The sequence below is a fragment of the Hippocampus comes genome, unplaced genomic scaffold (genome assembly GCF_001891065.2).
Source record: "Hippocampus comes isolate QL1 unplaced genomic scaffold, H_comes_QL1_v1.1 scaffold227, whole genome shotgun sequence".
Taxonomy (NCBI): Eukaryota; Metazoa; Chordata; class Actinopteri; order Syngnathiformes; family Syngnathidae; genus Hippocampus; species Hippocampus comes.
The window spans coordinates 460934-481523 of NW_017805630.1; the positions used below are offsets into that span (position 1 = coordinate 460934).

Below are 20590 nucleotides of genomic sequence, written 5' to 3' on the forward strand. Positions count from 1 at the left end.
GCGTGCGTGCGTGCGTGCGTGCGTGCGTGTGTGTGTGTGCGCGCCTCACCTCCTCTCCCCTCACTGTCGGCTGGTTTCACCTGAATCGGCCGATTCATCTGCGGGTGAAAAACAAGGAGCATGACTACAAAGTGGTCTTGGTATTTGGCAATTAGTCAAATTTTTATGCTTTGATATCCACTATTAGAGAGCCATCAGAAAATGTCAACGCACTGTCACGTGTCTGCCTCCTATTAAACTTTTTGACCTCGATTACAGAAAGTCAAGTGTCTTCAAACACTATACTGGTCCTAAACAAGTACGGCAATACCACACGGTAAAAAAAATGAAATGACAACGCAGAAATTTTGGTAGCGGTATTCATGCATGGTTGAGCAGATGTCAAACTAACCTTTCTCCCCAAAAGCATCTAAGTGTGATTGCTTACTTGAAGCTATTTGTTCCCACCTCCTCTAAAATACGATTTGCCTCATAACATGACTGTAGAAGCAATTTCGAAAAACAAGGCGGGGGAGGGGTAGAGACACATGAAGAGTTCAGTTGCTGTACTTTAAGCAGGTATAGTCTTGAAGTCCGATTTATGCTATCATGACACCACCAAGTCATACCTGATTTAATCATAACCCGGAGGGAAAAGCCCAATGACTTATTCCCTGGTATGTACAATATGTTCTTGTGGTTTTAACCTTTGTTCGGCAAATGACATTTGTCATTTTTCACTCGGGAATTTTGACCGCGGGTGTTTCTCACATAACCGCTCTCTCCTTCTGACACACGCGTGCACATACACACGCACACGCAAACACACAATCAGAGTGGAGTACCGCGGGGGGATTGAGAAGTGACGAGATTAAGAATGAAGGCCAGCTGATCTGGATTACAGGGCAACTACGTATTAGATGAGGGACACGAGTAGGGTTGAGGGAAAACAAGTAGGGGGAGGAGGGGTGGCGGTTGAAGTGACATGAGGGGGGGGGGGGGGCTCCCGGCCCAAATGGTCCAAAATAAAAGGCCACAGTGGTCCAAAATAAAAATATAAAAGAATTAAAAAAAATAAAAATAAAAGATGGAGAAGAAGGGAGAGGCCTGGGGGACCCCGGCTGACTTTGGAGCGACATAAAGGGCAGATGGAAGGCCAAGAGGAACACAGGCAATGAATGGGACCGCTGGAGAGGAGATGGGGGGGGGGGGTGGCAGCAGGCATTGCATCGACGGAGAGATGGAGTGTGGGAGGATGAAAGCAAAGCCGGTGCTGGAGAGGATGATTCAAAAAGGAATGAAAGAAAAAAAGAGATTGAGAGACAGGGAGAGAGAGAGAGAGAGAGAGAGAGAGAGAGAGAGAGAGAGAGAGAGAGAGAGAGAGAGCGAGAGAGAGAGAGAGAGAGAGAGGATAGGAGGACGGGATGAAGGAAGCGTGATTCAGTCGTGACTCGCTCTGTCTAAAAAATGTCACGACTACTGAGATCCATCGCCCGGGATTTATTATGCATGCATGCACACACATGTTCTGCATAGCCCCTCAGCGCACACACACACACACACACACACACACACACACACACACACACACACACACACACACACACACACACACACACACACAAGCAAGAACAAGTGCAAAACACACACACACACACACACACACACACACACATACACACACACACACACACGGTGCTTAGTCATAGCACTGAGGCAATGAGACAGTGTTAATGCCACAGGGAGAAGACGAAGGCTGCGGGAATGATGGTGATAAAAGAAAAGTCAAGAAATGCAAGAACAGTCCCTGAGAGAGAAGGAGTTCCTGAAAGAGAAGGTAAAAGACTTGGGGGGGAAAAAAAGGACAATATTGATTCCAAGCAGAGTGAAAAGAACAACTACAGCATGTGGCCGACACACCCATTTTCACCCAATTGAAGCTTCAGCCGTGATACAAAGCAAAGAACATGAACGCATCCATTTTGCCATCTGTGGCATTGTAGGGCTCGGCCAGCATTAAATATGAATGATCATTATCCAGATATTGAAAAGCTTGTCAATGCAAGTATACTTCTCGGTGTTATGTGAGTATGGCGCAAGGAAACCCACTTCGGACGAAAACCCACTTCCGTCAGTGCTTAGCCTGTCATTTTTTATTTTTTCAATAAAAATATCTCATCACTCATCAGAAAATCGTCAGTCTGACGCGATGCCCAACCTCTGGAAATGACCATGCACTCCACAACGCTTCTTGCTTCCTCTTGAATGCATTTAGACGGCGGTGGCCACGATGTGATTTTTCAGCCGTGACGGCCGAATTAGCCGTGCTGTGCATCAATGCGGAGTTACAAAATCCAAAACAAAAGGGAGGACGTAAAAAAAATGATGCGATTGAAGGAAGGGAGGCTTTCGAAAGAGGCAACAGGGAGATGTTGAGAGAAGCGAGGGAAAGGTCCCAGTGGGGTGTTAAGGCAATGTAATGAAGCTGGTAATTGAGGAGGGAGGGGGCGGAGGAGAGAGAGAGGGAGGGGGGGGGCAGCTCCGGGAGAGACTGATCCATACGTTTGATTAATCAGCTCTTAGCTGTCACCACAAGCTATTGATCGAAGGCAAGGCCATCACAGGTGCAAACAGGCTGTTCGCATCATCGCGTGCGCGAGCAGAACGGAGGGCAGGGGAAGGCTATGATGCACATTTTTAACCTCGCACCTTTATTGACGGCGGTTGACGGCTCACATAAACCGACAGAAATTACACACGCCAACGGCGGCGGCGCCGGCGTTGACAGTGACCTTGGATTCACACTTTTCTCCTCATCCATCCATCCATCCATTCATCATTTCCCAGCCCTGCTCTGATTGCTGTCCATCCATCTTGCGCTATCAAGTCATCGATCAGTCACGTCTTGTTCATTGATTCGAGGCTGTGTCGTAGAGGAGGCGGCTGATTGTTGCCAGATCTGTGCCACTGGCCTTCCTTCTTTCCGACAATCTATCCATCAGCACCTCCGTCTCTCCCTTCATTAGGCCTTCATTGTGGCTGTGAAAGAGGCATGGGGGGTGGGGGGGGGGCAACCTGAGCCATCCGTTCCTCTTATGTGAGATTTCTGCTCAAAGTGACATATCAGGGCGGGAGGAACACAAGTGCGGCGAGAAGAAACAGCAGGCGCGTCTGCCGAGACAAAACAACGGCATCGGAAAATCGTCAGGGCAACCGGCTGGTTGCTATGGCGATCGTATGACGGCACGCGCACACAGACACACACACACACACACACACACACACACACACACGGGCTAAGGTAAACAAGGATGCTGGTTGCCAAGGGCGACTGCTGCGATCTTCTGGTAAACAAAGCATTTGTGCCGGGCGGTGCTTTGCTACTTTTTTGCGCTTGCCTTCCCTTTGTCAAATATTGCAACGGTGTCAAGTAATCGATGAGCAAAAATGGATGAATGGAAGGAGGCGGACGATGTGGAAATGGGAGGAAATGTCGCCGTCTATCCATTTTCATTATCCTCATGAGGTTTGTGGGTGAGCTGGGGCCGATCCCGGCGGAGTTTGGGGCAATCGCGGGGCGCAAATAAACGAGCAAGTTAGAGTCAGTGCACCTCGCAAGATGTATATACTGCCTGTGTGAAAGATTTTTTTGGAGGGCGGGGGCACTTTTTCTTAAAGAGCAAAAGCAAGAGACGAAGAATAGATTTCTGAGTTCACAGTGCCGTTTAAACACTCTGAGCGTGTCCGCGGTTGTGAGCGAGTGATTCTGTGTCACGATAGTTGGCGATATTGGCCAGTCCGGTAATCATACAGCTGACTGAGCGGAGGTTTTATTCCATGCAAAGCACTCTTCACTGCTTTCATTTTGGTTTCATCATAATCAAGTTTGACTCTTTTTACGGACGGCACGGTAGTGGACTGGTGGGCACGTCGGCCTCACCGTGCAGAGGTGCAGGGTTCGACCCCAGGCCCCGGCCTTCCTGTGTGGAGTGTGCATGTTCTCCCCGTGCCTGCGTGGGTTTTCTCCGGGTATTCCGGTTTCCTCCCATATTCCAAAAACATGCATGTTAGCTAAATTGAACACTTGAAATTGTCCCAATGTGTGACTGTGAATGTGCTTATTCGTCTTTGTGTGCCCTGCGATTGGCTGGCAACTGGTTCAGGGTGTCCCCCGCCTACTGCCCAAAGACAGCTGGGGTAGGCTCCAGCACGCCCGCGACTCTTTTGAGGAGAAGCGGATCAGAAAATGGATGGATGGACTGCGCTACGCTAATTCGGAGGCATTTTGGCCCGTTCACCAAAAAGGCCATTCATCTCAAAACACTCAATTCATCTCATCATCAGATTTTCAAAATTCTCACGACGTTACACGTTAAAGTGGCCCAACGAACCAGACTCAGCAGTTCATCATAGTATTAATCAACAACTCAGCGGGCTCGGAAACATTCTCAGGATTTCGTCAAGTCAAATAATAAACTCTGAGAATTCAGCTCGTAGGCAAAGTTCTATGTAGAATTGATCTCCGGGCGGAAATTCGCTTTGTTTCGTCCAACTTTGTATCGTCTGTCAAGTATCGCGCTGGCGTGTCAGACACGGCGTACTCGGGTCTTTCTTTCCGTTCAGAGTACACGCGTGAAGAGTCACGCGCTCCTTTCGAGTCAGATTACCCTCTCATTATTCACGTTCCAATTAAGACTTCATTAACAGAAGCCATCTGCAGACAAGCAGGCGCTTTGTAGTGCGTTTTTTTTTTTTTGGTTGTTTGTTTTGTGTGTGTGTGTGTGTGTGTGTGGGGGGCGGCGGAGGGAGACAAAGAGCCTTGCATGTGCGAGGGATAGGGAATTGGTATGTGAGCAGCAGTGGCGTGTGGATGCATGGGAACTATGCGATATATGATGGCCACTCAAGAGTTGGCTGCCTGGCTGGCGCGTCCTCACACGTACACGCATGAGTGAGGGCCTGCATGCAAACGCGCTTCCATTTGCATGCTGCGCCGCCAACAAATAATTCAAAAAAAAAAAGAAAAACACGCTGGCAAGAGACAGTCACTCACACGGTACACACTTTTCCCTCCCGTTGTATTTGCGCGCGAAGAAACACATCCTCTACACATACAGTTAATCTTACTGCCTTCAGTAATGCAGGGAGGATTGTGCCAGGATTAGGGGATATTAAATCCTTGGATTATCCAATCAAATCGTATTCTACTCCCTCCCCCGCCCACGCAAAATCAGCGGAACGAACCATTGCCCCATATCCAGAGAGGAGGGGACCGTGCGCCAGTGTGTGTGTGTGTGTGTGTGTGTGTGTGTGTGTGTGTGTGTGTGTACTTGGGCTATTTGGAACATGCGTGGATTAAATTACAGTGTTAAATCATTTATGTATTTACATTCATTGTGGTTTGCTATGAAAACGCTGGGGGGCAATCTCCCCCCGTAAAAATGAATGATGAGACTGATTACAGCGCACAGCATGAGAACATACAATTATTTTTGTGCATATGTTAAGTACACAGACCCCCACGCCCCTCTCCCCACTCCCAGCAGTTTCACTTGTCCTTTTAGCAGAAGTATTTTGATCCTCGGCGATTTTTGCCTCTTCCCCACTTCCGAGCCGAAAGCCTCCCAAATCTCTGCCTGATGGTGCCACTGCATGCTAGCCCCGCATTTTCTTTTCCAGCCGTTCTTCTCTCTCTCTCTCTCGCTGTCCCACAATTACCTCCTCCTCCTCTTCTTCTTCTCCCGCTCATTTCCTCGCCGTGATTGCAAGCGTGCCCAGCAGCCAGACAAATTCATTATGTGGAGTCATGTGAATTGGACGAAACCGAAATCAGGCCCAGGCAGCCGACCGCGTCGTCTGCCCGTTTGTGTCACAACAACAGCAAACAGAATACAAAAAAGGAGTCCAAATGCCGTTTTTTTTTTCATTCACTCACCGAACATTTACATGGGAACTCATAAAAATACAAGCGTTTGTTTCTTTGCATTCTACAAACGGATAACGGATGTTTTTTTTTTTTTTTTTTTAATGATCCCCATCGGGAGCTGCAAAAACACTTGAAGTCTCGCTCGTTTATGAGCATGCCGCTTCCACCCGTTTGTCCTTGTACTCACCAGATATTTGGGTCGGGATTTTGAGTAAATGGGAAGGGATTGTTACCTTCAGGGGTACACACAAAACAACAACCGAGTGTTGTATGATGACATTCACGAATGAACATCCTCGGTTTTAGAAAACACGTTTGCTGGAGTGAGGATGTGGTGCACCACACTGGCCATTTCAGAAACTCACACTTTGAGGTCTGTTTTTAAAAGATGGCATTTTTTGCCCCTGGTTGCACAGTTGACCAAATGGCCATAAGACCGTCTTGTTTTTGTTTGTTTGTTTTCACCTAAAAACGTCTCTAAGTCATCCATGACCGACATCAGAGTTCCCAAAACATCGGGTGAGGACCGAAAATATCACTTGGTTGCCTATTGTCTAAGTTCAGTACAGTGGTACCTCTACTTATGAACGTCTCTTCATACGAAATTTTCAAGTTATGAAAAATGTCAACAGGGAAAGTTTGCCTCTTGTTACGAAAGAAATTTCAAGTTCCGAAAGGTAAAAATACAGTATGGCCCGCTACTCGCAGCTCCGAGTTTCCTGAACGCAACATACTTACAGCTGCTCTGCCATTGGCTATTACCGAGCATCTTCCTGGCATCCCATTGGCTAAGAGGGACCTCCTTGGATCGGTACTCTATTTCTTTGTTTTTTACACGATGCCCAACTCTCATTTATTGCGTAACAATCTAATTGTAAGATGTATTTGTTACATATCTTCATGCATTTTTATGCTTTAGAAAATATTTACGTGTGAGTTTTTGGGGGGGCTTGGAACGGATTAGGGCATTTACATTGAAAAAGTGTCTCTACTTCCAAAATTTTCTAGTTAAGAAATTTCTTCCAGAACCAATTAATTTCAAAAGTAGAGGTACCACAGAATGCTTGTTTATTCCGATAGTATACTCTCTTGGGGTCTATTTTGGTATATAAAGGAATATGTATTTGTATTTATTATGATCCGTTGGCATCCATATATATCTCATCTTGCATTATAATTGCTGTATTCCATTTGTTTTTTTGTTTTTTTTAAATCCATCTGCTGACCCTGTACTTGTCCATTCATGGTGGAAGCCCATCGCCATGACAGTGCGTGTGTGTGCCGAGATGCAGCATGCAACACGGCGTCCCCACGAAGCATGCGGCGCGGGTGTTTACGCGGCTCCTTCACAGCTGGATGAAAAGCAAGGTAGAGCACTCACTATCTCATCGCATTGGGCTTTGCATCCCCGGGTTACCTAGCAACCTGGCCTCTCGCTCAGCACTGTCGCCTGGCAACCGGGACCTGCTAGCATAATATAAACTCCCCCTCCCCACCCACACCCCACCACTCTCCCCCACCGTACTCACATACCCTCTGTCTTCTCACGTCTGCTTTTCACACCTGAGGAGTAGGCGACAGAGCCGCGTTCTTGATTCGAGCAGATTTTTTAATAATCCGGCTCATGCCCCTCCCCCACTCAACACACACACACACACACACACACACACACACACACACACACACACACACACACACACACACACACGCACAATAAGGCTGTGAAAGCACGCATAGAGCAGAACTAACCACCTTGTCGATTTGCCTAATATGAGTGTGTTTTTGTCAGAGCATCCTGCATGAGGCGCGCGGAGCACTCAGTGAAATTTGATCCTTTGGATTTAGCGGCGCATAATCCAACAGGACTATAGCGGATAAATGTTAGACCTTTGCACTTGGAGCTTCTTTCTATTTCGGGGGAGTCTAAGTCCTTTGGGAAATGAGCCGGAGAATTAAAAAGGCTGCCTCAAATCCATACAAATTTATGATTGCAGGGGAAAAAAAAAAACAGGAATGAGATTACATTCGGGGCAAAGCCAGTGACACATTTGGCAATTTTTTGGAAAAAAAAAAAAGAAAAAAAAACGGAAAGAGAAAAAGTGCAGAATAACGTAACATTTCTAATAGTTTCCTCTCGGGTGGTTTTTTTTTCCCCCCTTTGCTGTACACATGTTTGGATTTCTACATGAGTGAACTTGGCTGTTTTGCAATTGCTTTTTACAAAACTCAAGGTTGCAATTCAAAATTCACAACCCACTGCTGCAGTTTAAGATCTTTCAAGTAATTTTTAAGAAGCCACTTCAGTCGCAGTCACAGCTCCGAGTTTCCTTAACGCAACATACTTATAGCTGCTCTGCCATTGGCTATTCCCGAAAAGCTAAATGGCCAACATTTTTGTTCTTTGTTCTTTTTTTACATTATGGCACATCTATTATCGTGCAATAATCTAATTGTAACATGTATTTGTAACATATTTTGATGCATTTTTATGCTTTATAAGACATTTATGTCTGAATTTTGGGGGGGCTTGGAACGGATCAGGGCATTTAAATGGAAAACGTGTCTCTACTTCCAACATTTTCTAGTGAAGAAATTTCTTCCAGAACCAATTAATTTCCTAAGTAGAGATACCACTGTATTTTGACGGATCGACATTTCGAGGGCAATCTTGTCTCTTTACTAATATCAAAAGGGGAGCGGCACTCTCCTCTGCTTTGTCTCCCAACATCCATGTACTGAGTTCTACTCAGGCCGACTAGCAAGAAGGCAATTATCCCGGCAGCGGGCTGAAGTGGGCTGAGAGAGATGACCTTAGTGAAAGGGTCGCAGCCCAGGTGCCACCCAAGTCCCGCCGTGGCCTTCCCGGTCTAATCACACGCCGGCGTAGTACACAGCTACCGCCGGCTCTGACAGATGTCTTTGTCCCAAAGTGACAGAAGTGCGCCCAGACGTCACCCCCGCCAGCGCCGCCACCTCCCAGAGACCCCCATTCTTACGCGCACCACCCGCCTGGCCCTTCCTCCACGCTCATTATGGCAAACTTTTGTCTGTCTTCTTCCTTCTCGCGAACCCCGCCTTCCCCTGCTCCTCCCCGTCTCACCCGAACCCCCCCTCGCGGTCTATTCATGGCAAACCTCTTCATGACCCACACTGCTCTTTATCCCCCACCTGCCCCCCCCCCTCCTTTCAATCAGATGAATTCACACGTTCCATTCACTCTTCCTCATATGGCCGTATACGTTTTGCCTATGTGCGGATTTTAGCGTATTAGCATCCGACAGACTTTGACGGATTTGTAACCAAGCTGAAAATAGTTTGGGGGTTTTCATTCAGGGCACTTTTTTTTTCCCATCTTGACTCTTGTTTTTTTTTAAAATACAGATATTTTAATTTTGTTTTCAGAGGAGGTTTGTTTTAGTTTCATTTTCCCTATTTTTAGTCTTAGTTTTAGTTTTTTTTTTTTTTTTTTAAATACCTGTTATTTCGGACAAACATAAATTGTAACTGGTTCGTGAACTAGAATTACCAAACGACTGTTCGGCCTTCCTTCTTCCGTACGGCCGTGGAGTATTGTAGCTGCCCTAAAAAGCTTTGAACCGAGAATTCTAAATTTAGCATCAACCCCAAAAGCTGATGTCTGAAATGAAATGATGAAAGCAGAGCGTATTTTAGCTGTAATTATTCTATAGTTTTGTAAAATGGAGTTTGTTAGTTATTGTTTTGTTGTAGTTTTTTTTTTTTTTAAACCCTCTCAGTCATTTCATTTGTTTTCATGAGCTGTAATAACCTCGATTGGAACACGCAACCTCATACAAACATGGTCTTTCCATCAATGTAGTCACCCCGTGACGGAGGGTGCGCGTATAAAATCGGCGCGCGCATAAAAAGCGTGAATGTTATAGAAAGTGAGTCAAAAGGAGGGCGAGATGCTGCCGCTGTGATCCGTGTGTGTTTGGAGCTGAGCGCACTAAGCCTACTCCAGTGCAAATGTGGGGACCCTCAGACATCTGTCAAGGTTCCGGCCCTTTCTTTGAACACTAGACGATAAACAGCAATGAGCCAAACTAATTCTTTACCGGCGAGTATGCCGAAGAGAAGGAGAAAAACGGCCAAACAAGGAGTCAAAAGCAAAGATTGAAGTCAGACTTTTCCGACAAAAAAGTCACAATATTCAGAGACAAAAAAAAAAATGCCCAAAGAACAGGGTGTAATATTTTCGAATGTCAGGTCTCCAGAGAGGGAGAGAGCAGCTGCTGGTCTCAGACTGTTGGCTTTGGATTCATGGGGGAATTCTGGCTCATTAAAAGAGTGACTTTATTCGTTGCAAAATGATGGTTTTGTTTACATTTCCATTTCGATGACGCCTAAATTACAATTTATTCTCAGGATATGAAACCTTCATACTAACTCAGATTAGAGTGGCTGTCTTTCCAGCAGCTCCTATATTTTGTTCTTCTACTTCTTCCTTTCATCACTTTGCTGCTGTGAATTGGGAATTTCTCCATTGTGAGACTAGTAAAGGTTTTCTTATCTCATCTCATTACAACTTTCGTACCCGTAACGTTGATGATTTATTTTCGGGGAACAATGCAGGGATATTACAACTTTTCTTTTTTCAAATGAATTCCCTTCAACATTCGAATTTTAGTTTTCAAATTGATACTTTTTTTTTTTTTTATGTAACAACTTCATTCTCATGAAATTATGACTTGAATATTTCAACTTTATTCGTGCTACACTACGATTGTATTCGTGTACCTTTTCCTCAAAAGACGACATCATTCTCAGACTATAACTAGGGTGGCCACAAATTTTTTTTTTTTTTTTTAAAGAGCGATTTATCGGTTAATTCATTTTTCAAAAAGTCAATGAATTGGGTTAAAAAAAATCCCTTCCTTTTTTTTAACAACAGGTAATCATTTCAAAAATGCACAAACGTACACTGATGACGATTCGGTTCCTGTTTTGGTGTGTCACGTGTCAGAAAATGTTGATCATTGTTTTCTGAAGTAAAAGCGCAAGTTTGCAAAGGTCTTATTTGAATATTCACTGTTGAAATCAGGCGATTTGGACAGTTTTAAGAGATAATAATTCGCCTATCGGTGAATGAGATGATCGATGAGTTGTTGACTATCCCGCCTCGAATGACAACGTTCTTCTCATGAGACGGCAACTTAACGTGCTCATAATACAACTCGATTCTTCACATTGTAACCTTTTCTTATTTTTTTTTCCTTTTTGTCAAAGCTCCATCGTACTTATTGTACAAATACAATAAAACATTTCCAGTTTTGTAGAGAGGGGAAAAAATAAATAGAAATCAAGTGAGAGTTGCGGCATTAAGGCGAAGCTTGAAGGAGAGTTCGGATTGCCAAGCGGCCATCGGCCGGCTGATTGCATTGTAACTCAACTGCTTGGATACGGGCGCACATACCTAAGACGCACGATGTAAACGAGGCCCCGCGTGAGTGCCCGGAGCCAAACTCGTATTTTACCTGACGGACGCCGCCTGGTTTCACCTTTGAGCTACTTTTGGCCTTGGCATCTGACAAGACTTACAACCGGGCAGGCAAAAATCAGATCCTGCTAATCATGCAACCGCGATGAATTTATTTACAAGAGAGGCCGAGTTACAAATGTTCCTCGCTGAGTGTATTCGCGCGTGCGTGTGTGTATACATGCCGGCGTGCGTGTGTGTGTGTGTGTGTGTGTGTGTGTGTGTGTGTGTGTGTGTGTGTGTGTGTGTGTGTATCCTAAAGAGGCAGGTGCTCTCTGGGGGTCATACTTTTATGAGGCTATGATTAGATTCTGCCTCATTTTTGTGGTGAAATATGAGGCGTGCCCTCTTTCTCTCTCTCTCCATGTTGCATGCACAAATCCACTCACGCGCACGCACACACACACGCACACTCACACACACACACGCCAAAGACTTTTGTTTAAAACAAACAGGCTAAATCCCTATCGGTCTTAGCTGTACACAAACCGCAAACGCCCCCCCCCCCCCCCCCCACCCATCGCTTTGCATGCCTCGTCTTCATCACAAACTCTGGCTCCGCCTCTTTCTCTCATCCCACAACACAAACACACACGCGTACACACATTTGATTCTACATTTGTCCCCCTACTCCCTTCCCGTCCCACACACAGCGGAGATAAAAATAGAGAATCAGAACGAGGGAAGGGGCGGGGGTGGGGGCAATACACATCACAAACCCCATCAGGCGGGGAGAGATAGAGGCAGAGGAGGAGGAGGAGGAAGAGGAGAGCGAGAAAATGAAAGAGAGGCAAGAGAGGAGGAAGCACGGTTGCGTTCTAATTTGAAAGTGCAGCAGTAAGCAGTGAAGGGGAATAGTAAACAGTGCTGCTGACCACATAAATATGCGAAATTAGCCCACAAATTTCACCCTGGTGGATAATTGCTCATCATAGCTTTGGCCCGTCGGGAGGCCTCCTGCAGGGCATCTTCGATTCCCCACGGAAAAACACGCACAACTTTACACGCTTGGCGCAGGCCATACGGCGAAGCTCCCGAGTTGAACAGTTTGAAACTCGTCGATAGTTCAGTCCTTCAGCTCAGTGAAATAAGCCAAGGCATCGAGTGTGTTTTCAGAAGCGCTCTATGAAAAGATATTTGATAAAAACATACAGCAGCGTCATAATGAAATCTATGCAGGTTTTGTCGCGTTTTCTCCTTCAACTGTGTGCAACTTGGCCACCTGGGGGCAGTCTATGAAAGACGGACATACTGCACTGTGGCCTCAGCTCCTCTCTCAGCTTGTCAGTACAGCAATCACAGTTGTTCTTTGCACAAGATAAAGAATACGGCACGTGTCATCGTTGATCACTTTCTCGAGGGATTGTGATGAGCCAAAAAAAACATCGGCGACAGAACGGCGATGCCCGCAGCTAACCGGGATCCTCCCGTGAGCTCGCCTCGAACTCCTTTCAAGGTAACCGCTCGAGAATTGCGCCACGACATACGCGTTGAATCGATATCATCAAATACAAAGTGGATATTTTCACAAGTGCATTGATGCGCTGTCATAATGATGCGTGTTCATAATTTAGCACGCATCCAGTGTGTCATGGGAAGCAAAGCCCTTTGTGTGTGTCTGTATGTGTGTGTGTGTGTGTGTGTGTGTGTGTGTGTGTGTGTGTGTGTGTGTGTGTGTGTGTGTGTATAGTCTCGGCTCTAATTAAAGAACAGAGCTCCCCGGATAGCAGTGAGGCATGACAGCACACACCTGCTAAGCTGCTTATCACACTTTAATTTCACCTATACTAAGATTCGGGGGAAGTCAGCGTGACCAAGCCAATACCGCGTGTTTGGATGTGTGATTGTGTAGCGAGTCTGAAGTGGAACAAAGATGAGGGGAGTGATAACGGGCCGGGGGAGGGAGGAGGGAGCACATTTAAATGGCGAGAGAGAGAGAGAGAGAGAGAGAGAGAGAGAGAGAGAGAGAGAGAGAAAGAGAGATCAACGGCGGAGAACAAAAGGGAGAGATAAGGCAAAGATTACAGAGGAAATACAGCAGCTGTAGCCTGGCAAAGATCGAGATGAGGAGAGCGGATAGAGCCAGCCGGAGAGGCGGGGAAAAAAATCCAAAGTAGTCATGTGCGAAGCTGACGGCGAGGAGATGCGGACGCGAGCAACACTTTCGAATGTGCGCGCCTTCCTTTGCGCGGTTTTCGGGTGGCCGTGCGAGCGTGTATGCAAAGTGAACGCCACTTGTGACTGAGTGTCACTTCTGGTGAGCGCCACTCCACTCGAAGCGCTACTGGACAAAGTCGCACTTGTTCCGTGACGTAAAAGGAGAGAATAGGCATCGCGTTGTTTGGTTCTTTTGAATACGGAATAGCTCTATAACTCAACGTATGACGAATAAGACGTTGTCGTAAATAAATATACAGTAAGTCAATGTATGAACAACACTTCTAAAGGTCCGTTCAAGATGCGCATAATCGCTTGATTTCACGTGCACTCTGTGTGTGTGTGTGTGTGTGTGTGTGTGTGTGTGTGTCTTGTTAGTCCAGAGAGATGGTGGCAGGAGGCCGGCAGTCTGTTTCCGAGGTCAGAGGTTATAGCTGAGCCTGTCGTCAACAAACTCAAAGCAGGGGCGGGGAGCCGCTCTCTGAGCTGTAAAACTTTCCTTCTAGGACAAGCATGAGAAGGACAAAACATCCCCTTCGATTCTTTGGGACGAATGGGAACCTAACGGTTTGCTTTTTGGGCTTCGTTCTGATTTTGAGGCTAGTTTCACTGAAATCAGAAGAACACGGTCGCTGAAATTGTTGTCATTTGAAAACGGTCGTCTCGAGGCACCGCCGTCGGTAAGTTTGAGGAGCAAATGTGGACCTATATGAGCCCGATATACATGAGCTCTTTTATATCCAAGAGGAGATATCGCTGTTGCATCAAATACGGCAAAACATGTCCCGGTCTCAACTTGCAGCCACCGTGCCTGATAAAATCTCCCCTCATGCTTTTATTTCCTTGGAAGTAAACAGAAGCTGCAGGATGTTGACCATCTGTCCATCTGCGCTTTCTTATTCTCTCTTTTCCCAGCCTGGTTTGAACGAACCCGTCATCGAATGGCGCATGCGTACGTAACACGTCGATCCGCCCGTCCGGATGCTCTTCACTTGACATGCCACCAGCACGTCCAATTTAAAAGACGTACGCAGGCACACACACTTTCCGTCGTCACACGATGAGTGCGGGATCTGACTATGAAAATGAGTTTGCGAGAAACTAATCATGCAGCTTAACAAGTGGAGCCGCGGAAGAAGAGGAGGGTGTGGGTGGTGTGAAACGGTCAAAAGGGTCAACTAATCAAGAGGAGGGGAAATGAAACGAAGGGTGCGAGGGTGGGGGTGGGGGCGGAAAAACGGCGACGTCGAGAGGAGGACTTAGGAGAAGGGTCGCCGTAAATGACTGTGAAATGAGAATCCGAGGAGGACGAGCCAGTGCCCAACCAGGAGAGGAGGCGGGGAGAAAAAAAAAGGAAGAGTAAAGGACATTAAGGGGAAAAAGGCGCATGAAGGGATACCACAGAGATATTTGAAAGCAGCGAAAGGGACGCTTGTGAGCAGAATATTCAGTCATATTGCGCTCGCATAAAGGCAGCAGTTGAACAGAGGACAGAGGGGGATTTGAATGGAAAAGGAGATAAAAGGGAAAGCAGAGAGGGCTGAATGAGGACGAGATGAAAAGGACGCGACAGAGGGATGGTAGGTGAAGACAAGGATAAATGGTCTCAATCCGGTCGGAGGGGTTGTACAAAAAGGTGACAGCTAGTCATGGCAGATCGAAATTACAATAAAAGGATTTGAGTTTGGATGGCGAGATACAGTGCTGAAAACCGACCGCCTCCTTTCAGGTTTGCGCATAATAGGGCTGTCCTAACCTGGAGTTGGCCATTTTCCCCCAAAATTTTCAATCTGTCAGTTTGATATGTGTGTGTTGTGGGGCTTTCTGGCCCTATCATAAGGAGAACCAATCAGAGATCGAAGGCGTGAGCGATGAGGTGTCACTCATAGCGGGCAACCTCTGGCAGCCTCACACTGACCTGGTACCTTGGGCTTCAGGTGCTTTGCTGAAACTAGGTCGGAATATCCACCCCCCCCAAAAATAAATAAATAAAAGCCCATCCCTTGTTTGCCAAGAACTGGGTGTAAGACGAAAAAACTGTGACAGGGCAAAGGGACCTGAGGACGCTGCAGGTAGAATTAGCAACATTTCTGCTTGATGAGTAAGTTAATTACTCTTTTTCAAATTTTTGCCTGCTTATACGTTCCAAAACATAAAACTACTCACTAAATTTAACACGGCGTTTTGAATAAGTCATGCTATCAACGTAGCATCCACGGCTAACGTCAGCTCCAGCTAATAATAGCGTCGCATCGCTAGAGCCGCTATTTTATCAAAGCCGGATGCGCTTCAGCGAAGTAAGGCAACGTTCGTAAGCTCTTTGAGTTTTGATGTTAATATACAATTTATACTGTTAACAGTGAGCAGGCGCAAATTTCGAGTCAAATTTGAGGTCCTGTTCATGATGCACTTCATGATGGTGAATCTTCTTGTCTGTTTTTTTTTTTTTTTTTGACAGATGGTCTAATAAATTTAAGCGCTCACTGCACATGAGATTTGTACTCCCACCCAGCACCCCCACAAAAAAAATATATATATATATATATATACACACACACACACACACACACACACACACACACACACACACACACACACACAAATATATACACACACTGATCACTTAAATAAACTAGGCTTACTCAAGTAGTGCAAGGGGTTAACTGTATCTTGTCACTGAAAGCGGACACAAGCGCTTTTTGAGATAAAAAGAAAAATCTAAAAGCCATCAACAGGATACATGCATACACAGCCATGCTACTCGCAACGCTTATCAACAGGCCTCCATTTTGTCGTCAAATGGACAAAGTTTGTTTACGTGCCGGGCAGAATGACGCATAATCGTCATTAGAATAAATTCAATGTGTCGTGCGTATCACGAGGGAGAGAAAGGTCAGCGGATGAGTCAAAGGAGGTGGGGCGGCGGCAGACAGTCAGGAAACATAAAGGTCATCCCCCCCCTCAAAGCGCCCCTAATAGGATTAATGCCACACTTCACCTGCTGTGTTTGCACGCGTGAAATCATGACATGATTACGACTCGGCGTGTGTACATACATCATGCATGTACAGTTGCGGAACCTCCAAAGTACTGTGGCGGAGCATGCCAGCCACAGGAAATGATTTTATTTCACCCAGGTGGTCCGAAAATTATTGATTCACAACAAATCATCTTTCGACCATCTATGCCACTGACATACAGTGACAGACAGAGCAGACCCAGATTTCACATTGTAAAAACGCATTTTGTGAGGAACTTGAGACAATTTTATCAGTATTTCCATATATTATGTAAGATACAGTGATACCTCTACTTACGAAATTAATTGGTTCTGGAAGAAATTTCTTAACGAGAAAATTTTGGAAGTAGAGACACGTTTTCCATGTAAATGCCCTAATTCGTTCCAAGCCCCACCAAAATTCAGACATAAATGTTTTCTCCAGCATAATGCATCAAAATATGTAACAAATACATGTTACAATTAGATTATTGCGCAATAAATGAGAGTTGTACATAATGTAAAAAAACAAAGAAAAGAGTAAAGAATAAAAATGATGGTCATTTAACTTTTAACTGCATCGTCATAATTTTTTTTTGCCCTCTTCAGTTCATGTTGTCTCTCAAAAGTGGTTTTTGCCTGGCATTTTGCAAAGAACGGATCCAAGGACGTTTGCTTTTGTCGGCTTTTAACAATCCTTCAAAAATATCCAAGGCAAACATCCGCATAGTGTGCGATCGCCGGACTGGTGAACGCTTTTTCGGGGTGATTCACATTTACGTCAAACTATCGGAACGCCTCATGGCCCGAGGGGCGAATACAAGGACGCTGCATAGACACATTCTATCTACACACACACAGACAAATACGGTAGAGGTCCTTCTTCGCCAATGGGATGCCAGGAAGAAGCTAGGTAATAGCCAATGGCAGAGCAGCTAGAAGTATGTTGCCTTCAGGATTCTCGGAGCTGCGAGTAGCAGTCCATACTGTATCTGTACGTTTTATAGCTTTAAATTTATTTCGTAACAAGAGGCAATATTTTCGGCAAACATCCGCATAGTGTGCGATCGCCGGACTGGTGAACGCTTTTTCGGGGTGATTCACATTTACGTCAAACTATCGGAACGCCTCATGGCCCGAGGGGCGAATACAAGGACGCTGCATAGACACATTCTATCTACACACACACAGACAAATACGGTAGAGGTCCTTCTTCGCCAATGGGATGCCAGGAAGAAGCTAGGTAATAGCCAATGGCAGAGCAGCTAGAAGTATGTTGCCTTCAGGATTCTCGGAGCTGCGAGTAGCAGTCCATACTGTATCTGTACGTTTTATAGCTTTAAATTTATTTCGTAACAAGAGGCAATATTTTCCTTGAGGCATTTCGTAACTTGAAAATTCCGTATGAAGAGACGTTCATAAGCAGAGGTACCGCTGTATGTGCCTTGGCTCAACAGTCCCGCCTCTCGCTCAACGTCAGCTGCGATAGTTTCCCGGTAACCCACGACGACGAAATGAGTGCCAAAAAATGGATGGACGGATTGACTATTTTGTATTTTTGACATTTGGAGCCCCCGCTGTACAATAAGCAGGGACGACATTATCGACGTGAATATTCCCCCCCTCCCCCACAAGGGCGTGCTATCGCGACTCCAACCACTATGTCAGCGAGATCTTATCAGGACACTTGCCTGCAGACAAGTTGCGGGAAGCCAAACTCTTGATTAGCGGTGGAAGGACACAGCCAAAATGAGATTGAGGGCGGCTCGGGGATCCTAAATGCACATCGGCCATTCTCTCCTCTCTAGCGCCGCAAATAGTTTGCGATAAGGGAGGAGGATGCCATTTCCACGTCACCTATCTCTGTTTTCCACTTCCCGCTCACAGCGCCGGGAGCCCCGGGAAAAAAAAAAAAAAAAAAAAGAGGTTAAAATAATGCAAACTATTTCAAACGGTTAGCGTAAAATCCCTTTTTAAGCGCTCGGGAAATCAGGTCAGAGAGAAAAGCCGAGGGGAGGGGGTGGAAAAGCGGCGAGGGAGTGACAGAGAAGTACAGCGTATGGGACAGTCACAGAGCTCCATCCATAATGAACGGCGTCCTCGGCCCGCTCAGCCGCCGCGCCACACGATGCCTCACCAGAGAGCGAGCGAGACAAAGGGGGGAACGGCCACATTAATTACACACGCTCTCCAGGCGGCAGCTATCACTGCGGGCTAAACGGCTGAGATGGACCGACGGAGAGCGATGGCAACATGGAGATGATGATGATGCAAGCGCGTTAGCCGTCCTGTCCCCCCCCCCCCACACCCCCGGGAGAGCGAATGTTTGTCCTTAGCGGCACGATGCCTGATGGCTGCCCACTTATGTCACGCTCTTAACAACGGCAGCTCAACTTTCAGCAGTGCACGCGCACACGCACACGCATGCAGGTAGACTTCTTTGATCAGCAGAATGCACGACGGGCCGTTGGAAGTGCAATCGATATATCGGCAGCTAATTGATTGACAAACAGGAGCCAACTATTTTGGCAATCGAATCGTTTGCCGCTGTTGTTTACGTTGCGCAAATCCTCCGATTTCAGCTTCTCTGTGACCTCATGAATGCAGTTACCATATTAGGAGATGAGTTCAATTGGGCGTGAGAACTCCTTTAACTCACTGGATTGCGTAAAACTTAGTTTGTAAAATTAACGCAACGTCAGTGGCAATTTCCATGGAGTTTTCACTAAGCTAGTGCACTTTTTTTTTTTTTTTTAATCCTCAGTTTTACAAGTCAGTTTTATATCCATCCATCCATCCATCCATCCATTTTCCGATCCGCTTATCCTCACAGGGGTCACGGGGAGTGCTGGAGCCTATCCCAGCTGTCTTCGGGCAGTAGGCGGGGGACACCCTGAACCGGTAGCTAGCCAATCGCAGGGCACACAGAGACCAACAACCATCCACGCTCACACGCACACCTAGGGACAATTTGGAGTGTTCAATGCAGCCTGTCATGCATGTTTTCGGAATGTGGGAGGAAACCGGAGTACCCGGAGAAAACCCACGCAGGCATGGGGAGAACATGCAAACTCTTCAGGAAATTTCTTTTGACATTTGAACAAATTAGAAGCCATTATATACACACCGGTCATCGTTTTAGTTTGGCTTCGTGTAGTTGGTCATCTGTTATTCCACAAATCAACTTCTTGCATCCAGATCAAACAAAGACCAATGGTGGCTGACAGCAAGCTTTCTATTGTCCGCCCTTTTAAGACAACGTCAAAGTTTTGCTCCGGTGAAAAAGGCAAAATTACAGAATAAAGAAAAAAAGAATGAAAAAAAAAAAGGAGGCAATATTGCGCAACGTCAAAATTCATATATTCAACCACCCAAACACCAAAACCAACGCATCCACGTAAATAAATCTCCAACCACATTATGAAACTCTCCATAGATATTGACACTTTATATAGCTCCGGCACACGGCCAGACACAAACAATTTTTGTACCCAATAATTACGTGTACCATTTCGGCACTGTTGCGTCATCTTGAATTCATCCATGACGCAATTTCATTCCACAATCAAATATGATCCATGGGTTCACTCCTTGTATGTTTTTTTTTTTTTTTTTTAATCATGAACCAAGAAGTTCCTCTCAGTTCATCATGACTGACTTTGCCTTGGAAGAGCCTCCGAACAAAGTCGGGGGAGCCTAGGATGATGATGATGATGATGATGATGAAGATGATTTACATGAACGGAGCCCTTTTCAAATCCCGAACTTGTCTATCGCTGTACACGATTGTAGCGTGTGAACATGAAGGGTGCCCAGTGTGGAGCGTGTGATGCGCACTTACCCCCGGTAGTGTTTTCTGCTCGTGAAGGGCGCTCTGGGCTTTCAGCGCAGACTCCCTCGCACAGTACGTCAGAAATGCACATCCTGTCACAAAGACAACCAGTGAGGAGCGAGAAGGGAGGGTCGGTAAAGTGTAGTGGCTCAGGAGGGAGGCTCAAATATTCATCGCTCTCCGTTGGAGTCTCTGTATCAA

General features: G+C 46.0%; 1 protein-coding gene across 4 annotated transcripts in view; it reads right to left on the reverse strand.

Moving 5' to 3' along the window:
• Window positions 1–20590, reverse strand: part of LOC109522799 (CUGBP Elav-like family member 3) — a 35446-nt gene that overhangs the window by 9504 nt on the left and 5352 nt on the right. For all 4 annotated transcript variants that reach the window (XM_019881610.1, XM_019881607.1, XM_019881608.1 and 1 more), the window contains 2 exons: window positions 20399–20481; window positions 50–98 (listed from right to left, as the gene is read on the reverse strand). In XM_019881610.1, the coding sequence (XP_019737169.1) occupies window positions 50–98; window positions 20399–20481 (132 nt within the window). The remainder of the gene's footprint in view (window positions 1–49; window positions 99–20398; window positions 20482–20590) is intronic.